Below are 20,972 nucleotides of genomic sequence, written 5' to 3'. Positions count from 1 at the left end.
GATGGTATGCTATTAACATAAGTACCCTATATTTCTGATAGCAAAAGTAGGAGATAGAATGAACAAGAACTCAGAACTGAAGTATGAACAACTATGAGCAATAAGTTTTGTCAGATTCCCAATGTTGCTGAAACATATATTGAGAAAACAACAAAAGTTATTAAAAGCTTATAATTAGTACATACTTTCCATAACAAACCATACCTCTTTGTTTACAGACTGATCTATTTCATCTTGTCCTTCTTCAGGTAAAGGTACTTTTGCCATAGACGGAAGTCTTTCATGGTTAACTTGCTGTTTCAGTTCCTTTATAAAGTCATCCTTCTCAGCCAGCTGTTTCCTTAGTTCTTCTATATCAGTTTCCTTATCCTAAAATCCATAGCAAAAAATGCCACAAATTGCAGGATTGGCAAAAGAAAATATATACACGAGCATCATTACTTGGATGCAGTTTCAGAGCTGCAAGCTAAACCAGTCAGCTATCCAACAAAAAGCCAGCAATTTCATGTATGAGTGGTCACTATTTAAAGTGAAGTCATGTAACACCCTTTATGGGAAGATGTAATGCAAATTTTTATTTTACTCTACTTATGTGGAGTTACAGATATAGTTCACCTCCCATTTGCTCCTTAAGTCCCTGCTGCTGTGAAAAAAGCAGCAGCTATGACAACTGTTTCAGATCTCCAGTCCAACTTTGCAATCAAAGGATCAAAGAGACTACTTTGGTTACTGTTAAAAATTTAGTTTCAAACATAAAGCTTCTATTTTTAATGAGCAGCTAATTTAATAATAATAAAAAACTATTGTGTTTTGCAGAATTAATGAATAACAAAGTAAAAAAAAAAAATCCCAGAAGAACAAGAGAGAGAGAACCTTTCCTAAATCCTTTAGTGCAGCCTGTTTCAGTTCTGCTATTTCCTTATCTTTTTGTGTGGTGTTAGAAACCAAAGTCTTGAGCTGTATTTCCAAAGCTTCTACTAATTTATCTCTCTCTTCACGCCACTTCTGAAGATTGTTGTCCTTTTCTACCAGCTGTGCAGCAGCAAGTTTTTCCTAAATAGGGAAAAAAATACATTAGAACTGAACACCAGTTCTACACACTATCTGAACTGTTCTGATAGTAATACTATGTGAAACCGAACTATTTTATGGCCTGAGTAAACTTGAACTTGAAAGCCTATATTGATCTTACAAAGCTAGCATAGATCTATTCTTACAAAAAACATACAAAAGCAAACTATGCTTCAATTAGAGAATCTGTGTCTATATTTATACTCTTTGTTAGTAATAAAAGCAGAGTAAGCAAGTCTCAGGCAAGCAAAGTCACAGATGTTAAAGTAAACTTAAGCTCCTAATACCCTCCTGTACTGACTGCAGGTCCAGAAAGTCATTGCCAACTATATCTGGATGCAAGTAACAGTTTTAGATTGGTCAGATTTATTTAATAATTTTATATACTCAAGAAATACAACCATGATGCAGCCTGGTGAACAGGCAAGGTGTTTACCTTGCTATTAACTCAGTTGAAAGTGATATAGGAGCAAAACCACTAGCATTTTAACCAAGTATTTTTACTCTAAATCTCAAAAGAAGATTTCTTGTTAACTTCTGCTTTTAGGAATAAGCCAAACAAACAATCCTGTTTTTCCAAGTATGTTTTCTTAGCTTCAATTTAGCAGCAATTCATGTAAGTGTAGGTTACTGATAGCTGTTTTACACACAAAAAGTTTGAAGAATTCAGTGAGGTGGTGATAGGATAGAAAGGAATAGGCATGTTAACTTCTACTACATATGAAGCTTTTTCATTTTGTGACCCTCCTATTCTTCCGTTTTCTTAACAAGATGGTCTCATCTAGGCTTTGCCATGTGATAAAGTGAGAGGATTTTGACAAAGGTCAGCTACCCTCAAGCATCCACTCTGTTAACACTTCACATGAGATTTGCTCTGTACTAAAGACACTAGAGGATTCAATACACCAAGACCTCCAGTCACTTACAATTTCTGCTTGTTGCTTTACATGGCGTTCTCTTTCCTCCTCAAATTTTCTCATTTCTCTGTTGCGAAGGATCTCAGCTTCTTTTACTTGATGTATGAGTGTCATTTTTTCCTCCAGCCACTTCTTTCTATCAGTTTGATACTTTGCCTCATTTTCCTATTTTAATTAAACCAGAAATAAAACCACAGATATAGATTAAGAAAAAAAAATCTCAAAATCCAGATTACCATTAAACGGATTTCTTTCAAAAAGATAAAAATCCTAATACAGGTTTACTCCAGCATATTTCCAAGTGCAAGTATTACATTCTCAAATGTTCCTCCGTATTGAAAAAAAAAAAAGTGAATGATATTCAGCACATTTTATTCAGACTGATACATCTTGGAAATTTTTTTTTCTCATCTAAAAATGTGCTGAGTGAGCACATTATAAAAGTTACACCAAAAGTAAACAGACTCTTTTAACTTACAAATTCCCAATCTTTTATGCTGCCTTGCAGGATATGTTAGAAAACTTATTTCTATTTCAAGACTGAAAGGCAAAGAATACAGGACAGTTTGAATGGTAGGCAGAGATAGGGCATACCAAAGAATGTTGCTTTAATCTACAGCAACCTTGCCTCCTTTCCTATCACAATCAAAGCTCTTGTCAGACATTCACCTATATAAAACAGAAAGCACCCAAGCAGCCGCTTGTGGAGAGAGGAGGGAAATCTCCTCTCTAACCCCTTGAGGATAAGGTTAAATCCTCAGCCTAACAAGAAGGGGTTACAGGTCATACAGCAAGCACAAGATCTTGAAAGAGTTTGCTAAAGTTGCCAAAGCAACTGACAAGAAAGAGGTTTGGAATAGCTATCAAAAGTTAAATTAGCTCAGTCAACTGTCAGAGAAGCCTAGCTATAAGAAGGACATCTATGGTAGCATAATATAGGGAAGAGTGCAGTTCACTATGGGGCATTCAGTGATGCCATACATTACACAGATATTGCATCCAGACGTTGCTGTACTGGTGCACAGCAGCTTATAGAGGAGGTTTCCTTTACTGGTGTAACAACTTGCCATATGATGCCCTAGCTCTTGAAGACAGTGACACAAAAAAAAGTAGATTCCTAGATGAAAGTTATTGCTTTAAAACTAAGTATGAATTACGTCACTATATTTTACCTTCAGTTCTTTTTGCAGCTTTATTATTTCCTCATTTTCACTTTTGTTTTTCTCTTCATTTTTGCTCATCTTTTGCTGCCAGTCACTATCACTCTGGTTATTCAGCTCTCTACATTTCTGCTTCCATACTTCCAGTTCTAGTCAGTACACAAAATGAGGTTATATAATATACAGCTTAAATGCATATTTGAGCACATTCACATCCTTATTCTAAAGTTACTGGGATTTATCAGCTGTGACTGTAAAGGGACAAGAGAGCCTTTAACTGTTAGAAGTTTGTTATGTACTACATAAAATTAATGCCTAATGGCAGTCAACAAATAAAACCATAAATTTAAAGCATCTAATCACAACGGATCCAATATAATTTTGCCTCCCTGCTCCATTTCCATAGATTACCCAAAACTAATCTGTTGGTCTCTTCTAGTTTGGCTTCAATCACTTCTTCTTGTTCAATCTGTGTCTGTTCTTGTTCTTCTAATGTTATCCGCATATCTTCAATTATTTTTTCCTTTGCACACAGATCTGAAGATTTGAAAAATATTTACAGATGAGCCCTATAATGTTTTAACTTAGTTCAGGTCAGCTGTCCTGGCTGTGCTCCCCCCCAGCTTCTTGTGCTCCTCATCACTAACTGAGCATGAGAAACCACTACTTAACGCACTGATGTTTTAATTGTTGCTTTCAACATTAATCTTATGCTAAAACCAAAACACAGCACTGTACCAGCTACTAGGAAGACAATTAATTCTATCCCAGCAGAAAAACAGGACAAGCCCTCTCCTTGTTTCCACAATCCTCTCCCAAAGGGCCTTTATTAGAAGTCATTTCCCCATTCCCCAAGATCAAAAGCTCTATTAGAAACAGTGCAACTCTACTGAACTATCTGAATCCAAAATTCTTAAGTGATTCTCATGAACCTGATTTAGGCAAGCATTTCAGTTTAACATCAGACTGTGACTTATATGGGAAACTAATAATTGTTCAACTGTTAGATGTTTGTCAAGCCTGCAGAAACTGCTAGAAACTGCAGTTACTGTGCTAGTTGAGGTTTCAGTGCTCCAATTTGTTAAAATGACTAATACCAACATTTAATACCCTGACACTGATATCAACAAATTCACACTTTCTCTGAGCTCGTATTTCTTAATCTGAGACTGACTGCTTTCAAATGTACCTGCAAATAATGCCTTAATAAAATTTAGTTCGACTGTATAATTTTAATGCTGTGTTTGAAGTTTCTAGGGTTTTTTTAAATGTAAATATACAAAACTGTCCCAAGTCCATTAACAATACGACAACTCATTATGTTGCCATTCCACACCAAAGGGGGGAAGTAATAAAACAGTCTTTTTCTGACCTTTACATGTTTTCTCATACTCTTTGGAGATTTCTTCCAGCTTCTCATTATTCAGCTGCTCCTAAAGCATTTAAGAAAAACAGTTCAGCATAAATTTTTTACGTGGTGTTAAGGAGCATTCAAGTTGACTAAACCCCAAAAAAGTTTAGAGGAAAACATTACTACTAACATATCTGTGTCACTAATCAGAATATCTGCAGGTATTAAGTGTGTATTAATTAGGCAGATTATTTAAAAACAATTTGACAGTATCATGCAGTGAGAATTTTTTTAAACGTCATTTATCCACCTATTAAAATTAATTTCAAAGTGGCTACTCTTATCTTTACCCCAGTTTCTGTAAGCTTTCTCCTGCTGCTTGCCTCATTCAAGGATTCAAAAAAATACTAAGCAGTAAAAAAAAAATACAAAACCCCAACCTTTTTAAGCCGCAGAATTGTGCGCTGTTTTATCTCCAATTCTTCACTGAGCTGGTTTTTAATTTTCTGAAGTTCATTAACCTTGCTCCTCAGTGATTTCTCCTCAGATCGCATTGTAGCCACCTGTAACAACGCACAAAGACATCAAGGAAAGCTAGTATTTTGTATAAGCCTTTTGCAACCTTTGTAAGTTACCTAAATAAGTAATTCTTTTTAATTAAGAGTTAAATATCTGCAAACAGCTATATTTCAGGGGCTGGGGGTTAAAAACAAAAATAAAAGAAACAAAACAAAAAAGACCTACCAGGAAATAACTTAAGCTACAAATTCATTTCCTTGCTATTTTTCAAACAAGGGATTATACACTGAAAGTTGAGTAGGAATAGGTCCTCAAATTATAGGCTGCTGGGAAAGACATTAATACTTCAAGTCTTAATTTTTAAGCCAAACTCTTACAATAGCCATTTGGATTTTAAGTTCTTGTAATATCCCATGGCATTCTAAGAAACCCTGCTGCTTGATAAGCAAATACTAACAATTAACATTAAAGCAATTCCATGTTTTCATTTCTCTAATAGGAAACATAAAATCTTAACAGTTTCTTTTTCTGAATAATCCATCTCCTCCTTCCAGATATCAGTGTTTTCCCCCTGAAACATCAGTCTTTGAAGTCAGTGCAAATAACGTAAGGGTACTGTTGTCATAAAGATTATAAACTACTTCTCCATAACCAGATTAGCCATAGATTTTACAAGCCTTTTTCAAGGACATTAACAAAATTTACACCCTCCCTGCAGTATCTGTATTAATCTGTTTTGACATCTGGCATTATCTTTAGCTTACAACTTTAATGGCAATTTAATTTTAGATGATTCACTGTTATGCTAAATGCATCACTTGAAACAGCTTTATTATTAATCACGTAACATTCATAGCTTGAAATTTGTGAAAACAGGTTTTAGTAACAGAACCACAAACAAACTTGAAGAAACATTTGGCCTATATTACCAACCTCTTCTTGTACTTGCTGAATTTGTTTCTTGGCATCAGAAAATTTCTCTTTCAAATCTGTATATTCGTCCATTTTCCTATGCAAGTCTTGTTTCAAACTCCGTACAAGGGCAGAACTCTCAGAAAGATCTTTACGTAGCCTTGTGTTCAAAATTAAGAGACATAAATGACATTAGTATTATATATCTCAGAGAAACAGCTTTTCCACATTAACTCAGGCTCTATGCTGTTTTCATTCATTAAAAGAATCTTAGATTTATCAGATTGATGCCAAGCCTTACAACTTTAATTTTGGATTTCAGCTTATTATATGATCCTGAAGTAATAAACTGATCAGATTCACTTCTGAACACTGCAAATTATTTTTAAGCGGACCAGAGCAACCATTTTTATCATTAGGCGTCCTTACAAAGTAAGAAAATGAACAAGGTTAATATTAAGTAAGTTTAAACCTGATACCTACATCCCAGGCCTTGTAAGGATCAAAATACGTAAAAATAAGAAAGTAGAAAAACCAATAACATTGCAACAAGTACTGCTATTACAAGGGCTACAAGAGTATTTAGAAGTTTGACGAGTTCATTTTTAAATTTTTTTAAAAGTTTACAATAAGACACCTTGGATTTTTACTTTAAAACTAGCAGGTTTTTCAGATTCTATAACTGACAATACAAAACAAGGCCACACAACAGGTGGAACACCTTTCAAGGTGGGGGATCCCCAGACCTTCATGTTAAGTTATGCATCACAGTATATGCAGGTACCTAAAAATATGGCACAAAAGAAACCCTAGTAAGGAGAAGGGCTACATAACATCTTGAAGCTTTTTTTGTCTTGCAATTGCCTTAGCACATAGCAAATATAGTCTGTCAGATATATTTAAGCTCTTATTTCTTAAAGATTTAAAAAGTAGAAGAGGCTGGGGAAAGTTCTATCCTTCTAAACCTGTTATTCCTTCAAGTTTTTATAGTAGACTCTGTTCACCTAGAACAGCTGCAACCAAAACCAGCTGTTTACTCCCTAAGCTCTTTTTTTAAACTTTCTTCCTTTCCTTTTTAACATTCTGTCCTTTCCAAAGAAAACATTACCTGCTATTAGACAAGTTAGAGGATATAATATTAAACTATATGTTACTTCCTCCAGAAAGGGTATGCAATATAACAATATTAGAGATCCCCAGAGAATTCTTTATTTCCTTGCATGCTCCTGTTTCCCCCTACAGTAGTTCCACATTATTTAGATGCATATTTATGAAAGAATATACAAACAGGTGAGGACAACATAGGCAGCAGAATATGCAACTGTAAAATTCAAGTAGTATATTATAACTTCTTGAGCAGTTTGGTTAAAAAAGTTGATAAACATGCAAGTGTTATGTCAAAATGAACTTATGTTCACAGAAAGGAGCTTTGAGTCTACTCTCAAAGGTCTAGAAGTTTTCAGTATTTACTTACAATTCTATAGATTGTATTTGCTCATCCTCATTTTTCTCTTTCTCCTGAAGACAGTGCTTCATATTCTCCAAACTGTTCATCAACTGCACAATTTCTTCCTTCAGATTTACTTCTTTATCATTTAGTTCTTTAATGGTTAGGTCTGAATTGGCACATTTCTCTTGCAGAGCTACTGTATTAGTTTCTAGATTTAAAATAACAGATTCTTTTTCTTTGAGTACTTCTTCTAACTTTTCTATGCTGTCATCTTTAGCTTTAAAAGCCTCCAATAGGCATTCAAGCTCTCTTATTTTCTCCTTGTAGGTGGTAACTTCCTCCTCGAACTCGGCAATTACTCTGCGATCTTCTGCAGCCTGTTTTTCAAAATCCTGTGTTTTCTTCTGAATTTGTTCTTCTAACTGACTCATAAGTTCTTTTTCCTTTAAGGACTGATGATCTGGATTTGCGATTTCATTCAATTTTATTTTCAGTTGATTATTACAATTCTCAGAGTCATCAAGTCCTTTCTTTAAGTCTTCAACTTGTTGAAGTAGCTCTTGAATCCGCTGACTTTTTTGTGAAGAAACCCTTATAATGTTCTTGCATTCTTCCCAAATGCTTTCAACACTGCTGTGAAAGGAACCCTCCCATCTCTGATCTTCTGTAGAAGCAGTTTGAGACTGCATGCATACAGAACTCACTTGAGCTCTCTCTAGTTCGCCTTTTTGAAAGTCTAATGAAGCTTTTAGGTTAACAAAATCAATATCCATAGCATAAGACTCAGCTAGTGAGTGACATTTATACACCTCATCTACTTTGGACAGTACTGCTTTAATTTGTGACAATTTATCAATTAACTTTTGTTTTGCACTTTCTACTTCATTATTTAGCTGAATAATCTTTTCTTCTTGTTCCTTATTTATAGTTTTCTGTTTGTCCAATTCAGAAGCAATCTTCCGATAATCAGCTTGACATTGCTTAAGTTCTTCACTTAAGCCAAAAGCCCTTTCTTCAGAAGCAGAAAGCTCGAGATGCAAGTTTGCTATCTGCTCGTTAAACTCTTGTTTATTCTTTTCTTCAAGTGCAGCTAGCTGACCTTCCAAGGTTTCAGTTCTTTCCCTCAGTGCTAGTATTTCTGCAATGTTCTCAGAAGTATTTGTTTTCAAATATTCAGTTCTCTTTTGCTCTAGAATGTCATATTCCCAACTCTCCTTTTTATCTCCTAAACAAGAAAAGCAACATACAGGTCAGGCTGGTTAAAACAGATAGTACAAGTCACTAGAAATACCAGATGGCAATTACTATACAGAAAGCAGTCACCATCTGAAAGCCACATCCTTATAGAACGGTTAAGGCTGGAAAGGACCTTAAGATCATCTAGTTCCAACCCCCCTGCCATGGGCAGGGATGCCTCTCCCTAGACCATATCACCCAGGACTGTCCAACCTAGCTTTGAACATTGCCAGAGATAGAGCATTTATCCATATCATTGGACATTTTGATCTTGAAGTTGTTAAAGCCCTCTGATTAATTTAAAATGCAATAGGTGCCTGTTAGGCTTCTAGAAAGTTTGCAGGAGGAGAAGTCTTAATACTTTTCCATGGCTCTATTCCAGCCTCCTACTCTGCACCACTAGTAGAAAGGCCTTTCTAGTTTTACTAATAGGTAGTGATACCTGTGAGCTACATACTGTTCACAGTCATATATAGTTTCCACCTTCACCAGTTCAACATCTTTAACACAACCAGCAACCACTCCTACCATGTTTAGAAGAGCTGTGTCATATACGTTTCTGAGAAGTTTCATTCGTGCTTGCTATCCCTTAACTTTAAAAGTTAAGCTAAAAATCCAGCACAAGGTTTTTTTGCTTAGTGTTGGGACCTTCCTCTCTTTTCAACTGGTTTCTAAACAACATATAAGGATAACTATTTATGCATGCACTTAATATGTTGCATGTAAAGTTCTCCCAGAAAGATGGGAGAAATGTTCCACCCCAACCCCAAGTTTTCATAAATATTTTATCAGCTTAAGCCAGTTTTTTTTCCCCCATAAGTAATGAGCAATTCTAACTAAAGTAACACACATTTCACCACCTTCAAAATTGACTCCAGCTGTGCTTCACACAAGCATTTTAGAATCCAGCAGTGTCCAATTAGTAACATACATTCTACGTTTTACTATTAAAATCAAGCCTGACAGAGCGTTCTTGCAAGTACTGTGACTACAGCAAGGTGGAATTTGGCTGTCATCTTACTTTGGAAGCGTTAAGTAAATAGGCACCACATAGAAGCATCCTCCAAACAGATCCAAGTATAGAGTTAGTAACAAAGAGTCATACTGAAACATTAGCAACAGCGTTCTCCATCTCAAAAGAGGTTCTGATTTCAGTTTGTTGGGATTTTTTCATTATTTTTAGAGTGATCAAATTCCACAGGACATTATTCCTTCCTCCTTTTCTGTACTTTTCTGTTCTAGTTAGACATATATCAAGTGCTCCTGCTAGGTCAGACACAACAGCAGCTTTACTTTGGCTTGTGAAGCCATGCTTTTGAATCCTACAAGATGAAAAATTCTGTGTAGGGAGATAATTTTCTCCCTATCCAAATGCTACATATTTTCACATTGGACATGAGTTTTACACAGTTCACACTAAAAAGGAAAGGTGACGAGGTACCTTAAGATACATTTTGTGATGTAAGGTGGCAAGATGAAAAGTGGCAGATCATAGCCCAACACCTACAGTGAGTAGGGTATGATCATTCACAATAAAATTTAGAAATGATTTAGATGCATGGTATTGACAATCACAACCATGCAGCAAAGTAGAATACTAGTGCAAGAAAACACAATATTTAGTCCAGAAGGTTTTTTATGTAGGAAGTACTTTAAAAGCCCCACCCCAAAGTATGGAAGGCAAGTTTTAAAGAACAGTACAAAACCAGAAAGTTCAAGACAAGATAAAACTTATCTATTCCCAAAGTAAACTTCAGTCTTAGGCCATTAGTATATCTAAATACTATGAGAAAATGATCACAGTGTAGCTGCGCAAATTGTTCTATTGTACATTTAACAAGAATGGTTAAATGTAAGCATATATTAATAAATATCATAATTTTGGAGCTTCGAATAAACCAGTTTTAAGATCAGATGCCTTCTATTCTCAATGCCCACAAAAGAAACATATTTAACATGACTGAACAGCCTGTTCTTCCCAACAGAAAAATCTCAGTGCTTTTATTAATTGGCACTGATAGCCAATTTTTTGTTTGAGTACTATCCCTTTTCAATTTTAGTTTAGATGAGCTTCAGTCATGAAATAACAAACCTACTACTATCTAGTATATCAATGTCTAGATGAGCTTCATTTCCCACCTTTATATAGATGGCACCATCAAATGGCCATGCTATAATCCAATATTCATCCTAATTGAAGATAGCAGACCTGAATCAGACATGCATCTGGTACAGAGACAGCAGCTCTCTGCAAGTGTGATGTTTATACATCTTCAAATAAAAGACATCAAATGACAAATGCCCTACTGCATCACACACCATCAGTTAACATAGTCTAATATTTTACCGTCTTTTTCTACTGTTGTTAGGTCCAGCCACTTCCTACAGACCTTCCCTGACACAGAACAATTGGGAGTGTTGGAAAAATATGGGACAGTACAACTCTGCTTAACCATTTCAGTATCTGTGTGTGGACCTATTGGCTGTTAGCTTGTCTAATCGTTCCTGGAATCTGAGAATCATCTGACTCTCCTGCCTTCTAGGGCAGGAAATACTTGAAGTTCATTACCCACTGCATGAAATGGTTCTTTTCATAAACTTAAACCAATCTTCTACTCAATCTAGTGTTCCCTTGTTCTTTCACTGCAGGGTGTGGTACATGACAGTCTGGCATTCCGTTTACTCACTGTCTGTATCCACAGTTTTCTGTAAGCATGTGAATTTAATAAGTCTCCTTTTAACATGTTTTATCTCCTCTTTATGGACAAAAATGTTTTCTGCTTCCCATTTTTTAAAATCTTATTTCTAGTTTTCTATCCTATCCTCACCTGGAACATTTTCTTGCTTGCATCTATTCTGCAGGAGGAAGGCAAGAAAGTAAGGGACACAAAGGAAAGACACTTCATTCTGCTTTTGTATGTACTTTACCATAATTCTGAGAAACTGAAGGCCAGCTGTGTCATCAAGTCACTTAGATGCAGACAGATCTTACATATACCATTTGTACAAGATCTGTCCGATAATTTATTAATCAATGAGATTTGAGCTATCTATTTCATTCAGGTCTAAGTGCAGTGTCCTTTTAAGTTTCACCCTTACCCTTGAAGTTCTTCCACTGTAGCTAGTTTATTCACCTCATTCTAAGAGAATTAGTAAGCTCACAGATGAAGGAAGGAAAACAAAGATTAAAGTGCAAACATGTGAGCTGCACAAAATATGTTATCTGTGGACTTGAAATAGTTTTACTTCCATTTAAGCGGAAGGTTTCTCTTCTTTGCCAGCACTGTCACCGTGACAAAAACTGGTGTGTTCACAGCACGCATTCAGAACAAAACAAAGTTTAACAGCACATGCTGTATGACTGAAAACAGTCAGTGACAGACCCTTTTGACTATTGCTTAGAATATTTTAAAACAGCTTGAATGGGAGCTGCTACTTTCCCAGAAGTCCATCAACAGCAAGCTCTGTACAAAACCAGCTGTTCAGAAATTTCTTAAGAACTACAGCTGAGTGTGCAAGCCCATAAACAGATGAGAAAGAGTCTAAAAACTGAATTTTAAACATTTAGGAGTTCACAGTATAGGATCTGCTGCAAGACAGATGAAATTTACACAAGTTACTTCCATTTACAGTTTAACATAGTAGATTTTCTCTTCATAACACAATGTTTACGCTTCACAACTTTTAGTTTCTGTTCTGGAATACTAATCAAGTTTTTTTGGGAGGCCCCCTCTTGAGTGGTGGTAGAAATTGTACCTTTCTTTGCAGGTGGCTCTTCTTCCACAGTAGGCCTATTTTCAAAGCAGCGTTTTCTTCCCACTTCCAATACAGTATCTTCACAAGCCTTGAACTGACTGCTTTCAATCACCAGGTTAGAGTTCTTTTCTGCCATTCTTTTAAGGCTAGTTACAGTGTTGTCCTGTGTTAAAATAAAACCAATTACTTATAAGTTTTACAAAGTGAGCACTTAAAACGCTTATTAATCTTTTATAACCAAATATTTTTACAAAATTATCTAGTATGTTTAGGGTTGTGAGAGGAACAAATCAGTCATAGATCAGTTACTTAAATCAAAAGCAGGTGCACTTTCAGATACAGTGCAAAGTATTGTGCTTGTCTGAAGTACAGAAGCATAGCAAGAAACTAGGAAACCACAAAATGCAAGATTTGCATGTAAGAGGAGTTTGCTTCCCATCTAAAGTAGTGTCCGGAGTCAAAAGAGTTGAGGAAATTCCTAATTTGTACAAACGGCAAATAGCTCTGTAAATTCATCACTTCCTTGTCGTACTTGGTAGTTGGAAGTAACTTAAAAGCCCAGTTAGACTGCACGTTTGAGTAAGAATGAAGTTTTACTTTCAAGATGACAGAAGTAACAAGTCATGCTGGTTGCCAAGGACCAATTATTCATCTTGAAGTACTTTCAAGGAAAAAAAAAGAAAGCAGTGGGGGAAATCTATTCAGGCATGATGTTTGAGGTCATTTTAAGTTTCATACCACACACTCTCCAGAAACACTGGACAGATTGGAGTCATCAAAACTCTTACACTCAGAACATTCACACTTTTGAAAAGCTAAGTTGCTGTGGGGCAGGAAAGGGAGCAGAAGATTAAGTATATCAAAGCCTTAAGTTTATAGTGGAAGAGAGAAATAGGTCAGAGCCCTGGCTAAATTTAATTTGAAGGGTTCTCAGAATTACTTCAGGTTACTGGACACCATGCTCAAAAAAGAAAAGAAAAACCCAACAAAAACCAAACAAGCCCTAAATGCAGATTTTAGTGGTTTTTTTCTTTTTAAACCGGTATACATTTAGCAAAGCTAGTCTTTTAATATTCAGCAGATTGTAGTAGACTAGCCAGTTGCAAGCTTTACTAATCACATCAAAAGCAGAGACACCCTGGCCAACAATTCCCAGTTAAAACTCTGCTCAATATATTCATATTCCCTCCCTTTAAAAGGATGTATGCATGGTGGGGGGGGTGGTGGGAAAAATGCACTGATTTTTCTTACTAATTTATGCAATCACTACCCTTCTCACATTAACTTTTTGCCTTAAATAAAATTCGACTTTTTACTGCAGCAAAACCTCCTTTTCTTCCTCTTTCATTCAGGCAAAAGTAAGGACAGTAACATAATTCCTCTATTCTTACTGTTAAAGTCCTCCCACTTTGAGTTTTGTTTCCCCACCCTCATCCCCTTTTCTTTAGAGTGGCTTTTCCAAGTCTCATCTCCAGTTGCCCAATAACTCCAGATCACTGCTTCTGTAAGTTCCATTTCTCCACACCCCCCACCCCTGCACACATTTTGCTGTAACTTTACTTTCAATGCCAACTCACCTGCTACCATTCAAGCAAGCAGCAATTTCTTACAGAAAAACTCACTTTTCTGAAATAGTTAAGCCAATATTAAGAGATTTAGATCTTTGTATAAGGAAAACTGAGACACCCAAGACTTACATAGTCTTTTACGGTTTCTTCTAAAAGGGATATCAAATCTTGTAGTCTCACAATAGCATCATCTTTTTGCTCCACAATGTCCATTAGTTCTTGAATCCTTTTATTCTGTGTATTCATGTTCTTGGAAATGAAAGAACAATAATTCAGTGTTAAATCATTCAACTACTTGGAAGCATTATCAGTCATAATGGAATTTTAAGCTACTGGAATACTGTATTAAATCACATTATTTTGCACAAGTTTTTCCTTGAGAAAGTTACCTCAGCTGCTTCTTCAAGCTGCTCAGACGACTCAGCTAATTTTATCATCTGTGTTTCAACGTCTGTAACAAGATAAGATTGTATCAAGTAAGCAGCTAATATGTAGTTTAGTCTATTTTTTCCAGGTCTTTGGGTAACTCAGTAACTTTTGAATAGATTGATTTATTTCCATGTTGACATCTACTCGCAAGACATTTCAGAAGTTGCCTAGTTTTTTGTTTTTTTTTTTTTTTTTTTTTTTTAACAGAATTGCACCTTGCAACCCATATAAAATATAGATCATGCCAAGAGACTTCTGGTGAAATTGTATTATAAGGTATTGTTACTTTTTCCTCTATGAAAGTTCCACAGGGTACTTGAAAACACTGCATCGGCAAAACGTAGTGCTGGGACTACAATATCATGAAATCAAGATTCAATTTTATGTTTTACCCCAAGATTCAGAGGACTGCAATTGATAAAATTAAGTAGTCTTAAAAATGGAATAACCAAGACCTGTGAAATTGTTCAATCTGAACATACATAAAACAATTGGTTACCACCTTGATACATACAATTTAATTCCAAAATTCTGCTTAACTGGATCATTTGTTCTACTTAGAATCATAGAATAGTTAGGGTTGGAAAGGACTTTCAGATCATCTAGTTCCAACCCCCCTGCCATGGGCAGGGACACATCACACTAAACCATGTCACCCAAGGCTCTGTCCAACCTGGCCTTGAACACTGCCAGGGATGTAACATAGTCAGTAGTCAGTCCTTTCTTTTTTCTGCCTTTCACATCAGTTACACCCAGCTCACCCTTTGTTTTCTTTGCCAGCTCTCCTTCAGTTTTGATTAGTTCCTTGGTTTTCATTGTCAGTTCTTGTTTGGTCTTAGTTAGCTCAGTGGTAGTTTTTCCCAGTTCTTTTTCAAGCCAAGCTATAGCTTTCTGTGGGTCCTCTAGGTTCCCAATGCACGTGTGTGCTGCTTCTGCTTGCTTTTTGATATCTGCAATATCATCCTGCAGGGAAGCAATAACGCCCTCAAGATCAGTGTAGGTACCTGGCCCAATGCTATGGTTTTCATCCTGGAAGATAATTTATACCCATTTAGAAATGGCAAATAATTACCCAGTAGTCATTATTTCTACAAAAAACTGGAAGACCATTATGAATTCAAACATTTAAGTACAGCTCATCCCAAGACCATCTTGGGGTTTCATCTGTTTTGATTGCCAGTTTTTGTCTACCTTTACACACAACTCTTCAGTATCAAGGCATAGCTATTTTTCTTTTTAAAAAATATCTAATGACCCACCACATTCCCTTTTACATCGCCACAAAAGCATCCCCTCTAAACTTAGTGTAAGAGCAGGTTTGTTTTTTTTCCCTGAGGAGAACATTGACTAAATACAACAAGAGAACAGAGAATGCAGAAAACCCCAAAGATGCCTAAATGCACACCCACCCGAGGCTCAACAACTACAATTAGATTGGATAAATACATCTTGCTGAAGGTACAGTTACACAGCACATAATCTTCGAAACTGCTCTTCTAATCCCCAAGACATAATGGCCATAATGGGTAGTTCGTAAAAGATGTTGGGGCACGGGTTAGGGGGTGTGCAAGGGTAAAAGTACCAGAGGTCCAGCTTGCTCACTGCCAGGCCTGTCTTTATATCCTTCATCTGTGCTTTTAATATAACCATTTACAAGTTCCTTGAAGATTTCCAGGCGTCTTTCAGTATTCTCTTCAAGTCGTTCTCGTTCCTGAGAAAGGCACTCTCTATAGGAGAAAAAATATAGTCAGATAAAAGCTAGCCAGTATGAGATGCTAAGTTATTAGCACAGCTGCTTATAAACTAAGTTGTTCATTTTAGCACAATAGAATGATACACAAAATAGTGCTGCTACACCAAAATCCAAGTATATTTCCCATGCCACACCCCCCCAAAGAATAAGGGGAGACTAATATATTCGAAGAATACGGATAGCATTTAAACTTTTTTAGTAAGCTTCTCAAGTCAAACTGGCTGAGAGACAGGTTTAAGGAAAGTGAGTTTTACTTGGTTTTTTGTGGGTTTTTTTGTTTTAATCAGTAACTTTAAAACTGTTTAAAGCTCTCTTACTTGAAATCTCTTTCCCTTTTAGCAAAAAACTGTGTAAATTCTTGCGTGACTTCTTCACGAATTTTTAGTTCCATCAGTAGCTTGTTATTCTTTTCAGCAATAAGTTTCTTCTTCAAATCTTCTATGAGATTCAGCAGTGTCTAGAATTACCATAAGTTTTCAATAAAGAAACAGTTTCTCACAAACGAGATTTTTCCCCTTTCCTCAACCATTACAACACTTTGAACTGGCAAAAGCTCTTACAGTTCTTTTACTAGCTCATTCATACAACAGGAGGATTCATGAGTAGATTGAACTATCAGTAATTTATAAGTTCACACAGAGTAGGCATCAGCAAACAACAAGCTTATTACAGGAATTCTGGAAGTTGTCTTAAAAACACAGGCTTAAGCACCACAGGATTTGGTTCTTGTTTTCCAGATCCTCATTTTGGGGCAATATTAATGAAAACTCCACAAAACCCCCAAGTCCCCTGTTCCCTCACCCTTGTCTTCCCTAGACTTGACCAAAACTGCTGTTCCTTAAAGAACGGGTTTCAGATTTTTCCTGTACATATAGAACACAAAGGAACAGTCTTCAGTATTGCTAGAAAACAGGTAATACTACTTGCTGTGCAAAGTATATCAAAAGGAGAGAAATAGAAATCTGCAACTCTTACTTCTCAGTCTGTACAAAGTTTTCCCACTAAGTCATGAGCAATCCCACTTTCAGATCTGAAGACCATATTCAAGTCAAATAATGGTGATCAGAAAAAAAAAACTACCAAAAAAACATGAGATGGGAAAATGAGAATACCACTTTGTTTCAAGACTCCATTCAACACTAATTCTTAAAGAAGCCTTAGCACATACCATATAGTCTTCTTTTCCCATACAAACTTGATTTGCTTCATGTTGCTGCACTGCTTCTTCTCTTGACATGTGCTGTTCCTCATCATCATCTTCAATCACATCTTCTAAGCTCCTATCCCATAGCATAGTAGTTCTTTTACTTGGGATTGGCATTTTAGTGTCAAGCAGTGATGATTCTTTTGCTGATTTCTGGCCAAATGACTGAACTTGTGGAAGAATAGATGCATCCATAACAAAGACCTACCCAGAAAATAAAGAACAAAGCCACCAGTAATTTTTTAAACCTCTACTGGCACTTCCCGGAGGCAGCTGTTGGAACTTTCCTATACATCTCCTGAGACTATTCTCTGTTCAGAGTCACTACCCCAAAAAGTCGCTTTATAATCTAACCCTTCTTTTGATCTTAGGAACAGCAAGTTTCACAAGCTGAACAACCTACAAGAGAGTTGCCACCTCACACACCAACATATTTCTATTTTTCCTATACTTGGAGTTTCTAGTTCTATTACATAAATGTCATCCTACAAATTCTATTTTTTAAATAGCTATATCACCCCTACAGTCTGCTCCTTCTCGTGTTGTACTTAACCTGCATAGACAAGCCCACATGCCAAAGGCCTGGACCTCCCTCCACTTACCCACTGAAGCCTCTATGGACATAAAGATGACCTTTCAAACTCTGGTACTCAACCTATTTTATCAATATTTCAGGTGAGCAACATTCAAATGGCAGTAGTAGATAGGGAGCTAGAATTGCTCCTAGGTGGGAGCATATCATGACCACAGAAAAAAGTTTACCTAGCTCTCAGAATTTCTTCCAAATACATCAAGTGTCTTGTTAGGCTGGACATTTTATAGGAATTACAGATTTTCAGCAAAGTAGTAAAGCCTGACTAGGAACAATTAGAAAATATGATTGCAATGAGACAAAAATTAATTACTTAAGTTTATTCTTACAAGTGAGAATACCTGCCCTTTAAATGCAAATCCAAAGCATTGATCACAAGATGAAATACTACACACTTACTTTTTGTGCAATGGCTGAGAACTTTAGCACATTGAGCGTTTCATCATATGCTGACGCACACTGGCTTATATTTACTATCATATAGATCTTCCCCTTTCCACTGAAGAATCCTTGGAAGTAGTGAGTTAACTTACTTTCCCGAAAGGGTATGTGCTGCTGTAACCTTCGAAGACAAAAGAACAGATGACCAGAAAGTTAATAATTTCCAGTTAGTGTCAGAGCTATGCAGTGAAACCCAAACACTTAAATATTTATGAAAGTAGTCTTTATATCAATTAAGGTTATTTTGGACTAGATATAGCTATTTGTGAAAAGATTGTGCAGCTGATGTGAGCTGCCGCTTTAGCCATTGTCTCAGATCAGCTATAGCAATACATTTGGAGGGAACACTGAAACCAACAGCAAGCTCGACACATAGCATAAGGTAGGTCACATGACCTGTTGCTACCTCAAGCTATAGTCCACCTCTTTTCCTTTCCACATTCATGGAAAGCATATACTTAGTCCTAGGCATGCAGTATCCAACACTATCAGAGACCTCTTACTCAGTATCCTGTCTCTGAAAATGGACAATTGCAAGAAAACAAGTAAACATCAAACACATGGAGATACTTTTCAGAACTTCTCCTAATCCCCAGCAGTTTAGCATTTCCAAAATCAAAAGCTGTGACCCTGAACATAACAGCTAGTGATGTAGTTTTTTTATGGCAAGAATTTTTATGAGAATTTCTAAGATATGACTAAAGACACTTGCCACTGAATAAGTTGCCTGCATTTTGGACACACAACGGCTATTCACAGTTATATGAGCAGTAATGTAGAACTCACAAGATAGTGACACTCCTGCCAGAATACATGTACACCTCATAAGTAGCTTTGCTGCAGGACTGAAACAAAACTCCTTTAAGAAAGTTACTGCTTCCAATCCAGCTTGCAAAGGGGCACATATTAACATTTTAAGAGAGTATTTTAGACATTTCTTCTATATTGTTAAAATTCAAAGCTAAGATCAAAAAAAAACACATTCTAAATAGACTAACAGCTTATAAGCAGCTGCCAATTGAAGTACATAGAAGATAGAGTTAGCTGTGAGGGATAATAGAAGGCTGAAAATCTGACTAACACAAGTTTAAAGAACTCTTTTGCAAAGTTTGTTGGATAAGCCAAGCTCATAAGCAAGTTAATTTGATAAAATCCATAAGAGCATGTCTAAATGATGTCAGAATTTGAATGATATAAGAACAAAACAAGTTTAACAATAGTTTTCCTAGATCGACATGACTTCACAATATAGACTTTACAAGTCTATATATCTTTTCTACCAAAACCTTAGTGAGAGCATTGTCTGTTTTAAACAATAGCTTTGAAGTGTTCTAGGCAATATTTAAAATCCACAACCAGTCTGCAATTCGTAAGAGGACTTACTTTGACTGTTGACAGTTCTTGAGTGCGTTAATACACTTGCCTAGAATCAGGAGGGAGGTGTTTATATTTCCACTCTCTTTCAGTCTATCACCTTCATTACGGGTCTTGGTACATCTTTCTGAACCAGCAAGATCACACAATGACAATCTGAAAGCAGATAAAGAAATCCACTTTAGCTACCTTTGAGCATGAAGAAATCACTTGCTTTTAAAAACACTTTAGAGAAAGAATTTCTTGCTGCTTCCCTAAACAAGTTTCATACTACTACCTGCCAAACTCTTTCCCAACAGGTTTCCCCTTCCCCCCCAATTTCTTCTGAGGACTTAACATGAGTTCAGGAGTACAGCAGGCTAACTGAACCCAGTGTTGAACAGAGGGGACAAGGTACAGAACAGCATTGCCACCTGATGGCTTGAGGTAGAGGACCAAGTACCATATGAATTTAGAAAGTGGGGAAAACTCTGTATGTACATGAGGTTCTAGCAGGGAGTTTTGGGTGTACAGTGCAGTACCAGTACATCAACATATAAGATAACTGACAACATCATAAAAGAAGACTGAGACTCAGCTCTAAACTTACTCATTGACTCGAATCACTTGCAGTGCTCCTGAATCTTCAATTCTCAGTACCTTAACTGTGAATATGCTGTGACTAAAAGAAATTTAAATCAGTAGAGAAGTGAAAATATTTTTAGCCTCCACCACATCTGTTTAAAACACCGCTGAATCTGCCAACATATCTAAGCACATACCCTATCAGATACAAACTTTAAGAGATACTTATGTAGCACTTATTTTGCTTTTTCCTCAGACATTTAGATAGAATAAGAGCCAAGGGCTTTTGCCTGAAGGAGACTATTTGATAAAACACTGTTAGGTTTAGTACATGTTCATCTTATTGAAGGATTGAATCCTTTTGGCTTAAAGCACTGCTAAAGGATGCCAAACCCTAAACCTAGATATCTAGGCCTTCTTCCTAAGCCTAGATATCTAGACCTTCTTAAAGCTTCTTCCCTAGACCTTCAAGCCATATTTTTTTGTTGTATGCTCTGTCCCACACACCATCCTATGCCCAGTGTTATTTAACATGTTTCTCACCTTCTGCTGGAGTAAGCATTTAGTCTTGTGCTTGCAAAACTCTGCTGTTTCAACCCCAGTTTTAGAAGTCGCAAAGCTTCTTTAGAATCAGAAATCTGTACCCACTGCAGACCTTTAGGAAGAACAAGCATG

At 36.4% G+C, this 20,972-nt stretch overlaps 1 protein-coding gene across 4 annotated transcripts in view; it reads right to left on the bottom strand.

Annotated features, from left to right (window-relative positions):
- KIF20B (kinesin family member 20B) overlaps window positions 1-20,972 on the bottom strand; it is a 39,475-nt gene that overhangs the window by 10,288 nt on the left and 8,215 nt on the right. For 3 of the 4 annotated variants that reach the window (XM_065671884.1, XM_065671887.1, XM_065671885.1), the window contains exons 9-28: window positions 20,841-20,952; window positions 20,323-20,394; window positions 19,743-19,889; window positions 18,318-18,480; window positions 17,291-17,530; window positions 16,440-16,579; window positions 15,952-16,096; window positions 15,131-15,398; window positions 14,330-14,391; window positions 14,070-14,189; window positions 12,373-12,535; window positions 7,405-8,605; window positions 5,952-6,090; window positions 4,940-5,062; window positions 4,521-4,581; window positions 3,560-3,685; window positions 3,161-3,297; window positions 1,998-2,153; window positions 874-1,053; window positions 205-369 (exon numbers count right to left, since the gene is read on the bottom strand). In XM_065671884.1, the coding sequence (XP_065527956.1) occupies window positions 205-369; window positions 874-1,053; window positions 1,998-2,153; window positions 3,161-3,297; window positions 3,560-3,685; window positions 4,521-4,581; window positions 4,940-5,062; window positions 5,952-6,090; window positions 7,405-8,605; window positions 12,373-12,535; window positions 14,070-14,189; window positions 14,330-14,391; window positions 15,131-15,398; window positions 15,952-16,096; window positions 16,440-16,579; window positions 17,291-17,530; window positions 18,318-18,480; window positions 19,743-19,889; window positions 20,323-20,394; window positions 20,841-20,952 (3,920 nt within the window). The remainder of the gene's footprint in view (window positions 1-204; window positions 370-873; window positions 1,054-1,997; window positions 2,154-3,160; window positions 3,298-3,559; window positions 3,686-4,520; window positions 4,582-4,939; window positions 5,063-5,951; window positions 6,091-7,404; window positions 8,606-12,372; window positions 12,536-14,069; window positions 14,190-14,329; window positions 14,392-15,130; window positions 15,399-15,951; window positions 16,097-16,439; window positions 16,580-17,290; window positions 17,531-18,317; window positions 18,481-19,742; window positions 19,890-20,322; window positions 20,395-20,840; window positions 20,953-20,972) is intronic. The other variant, XM_065671886.1, reaches the window with a different exon arrangement.

This window comes from Lathamus discolor, chromosome 3 (genome assembly GCF_037157495.1).
Source record: "Lathamus discolor isolate bLatDis1 chromosome 3, bLatDis1.hap1, whole genome shotgun sequence".
NCBI classification, from domain to species: Eukaryota; Metazoa; Chordata; class Aves; order Psittaciformes; family Psittacidae; genus Lathamus; species Lathamus discolor.
This window is presented reverse-complemented; position numbering and strand designations above follow the sequence as displayed.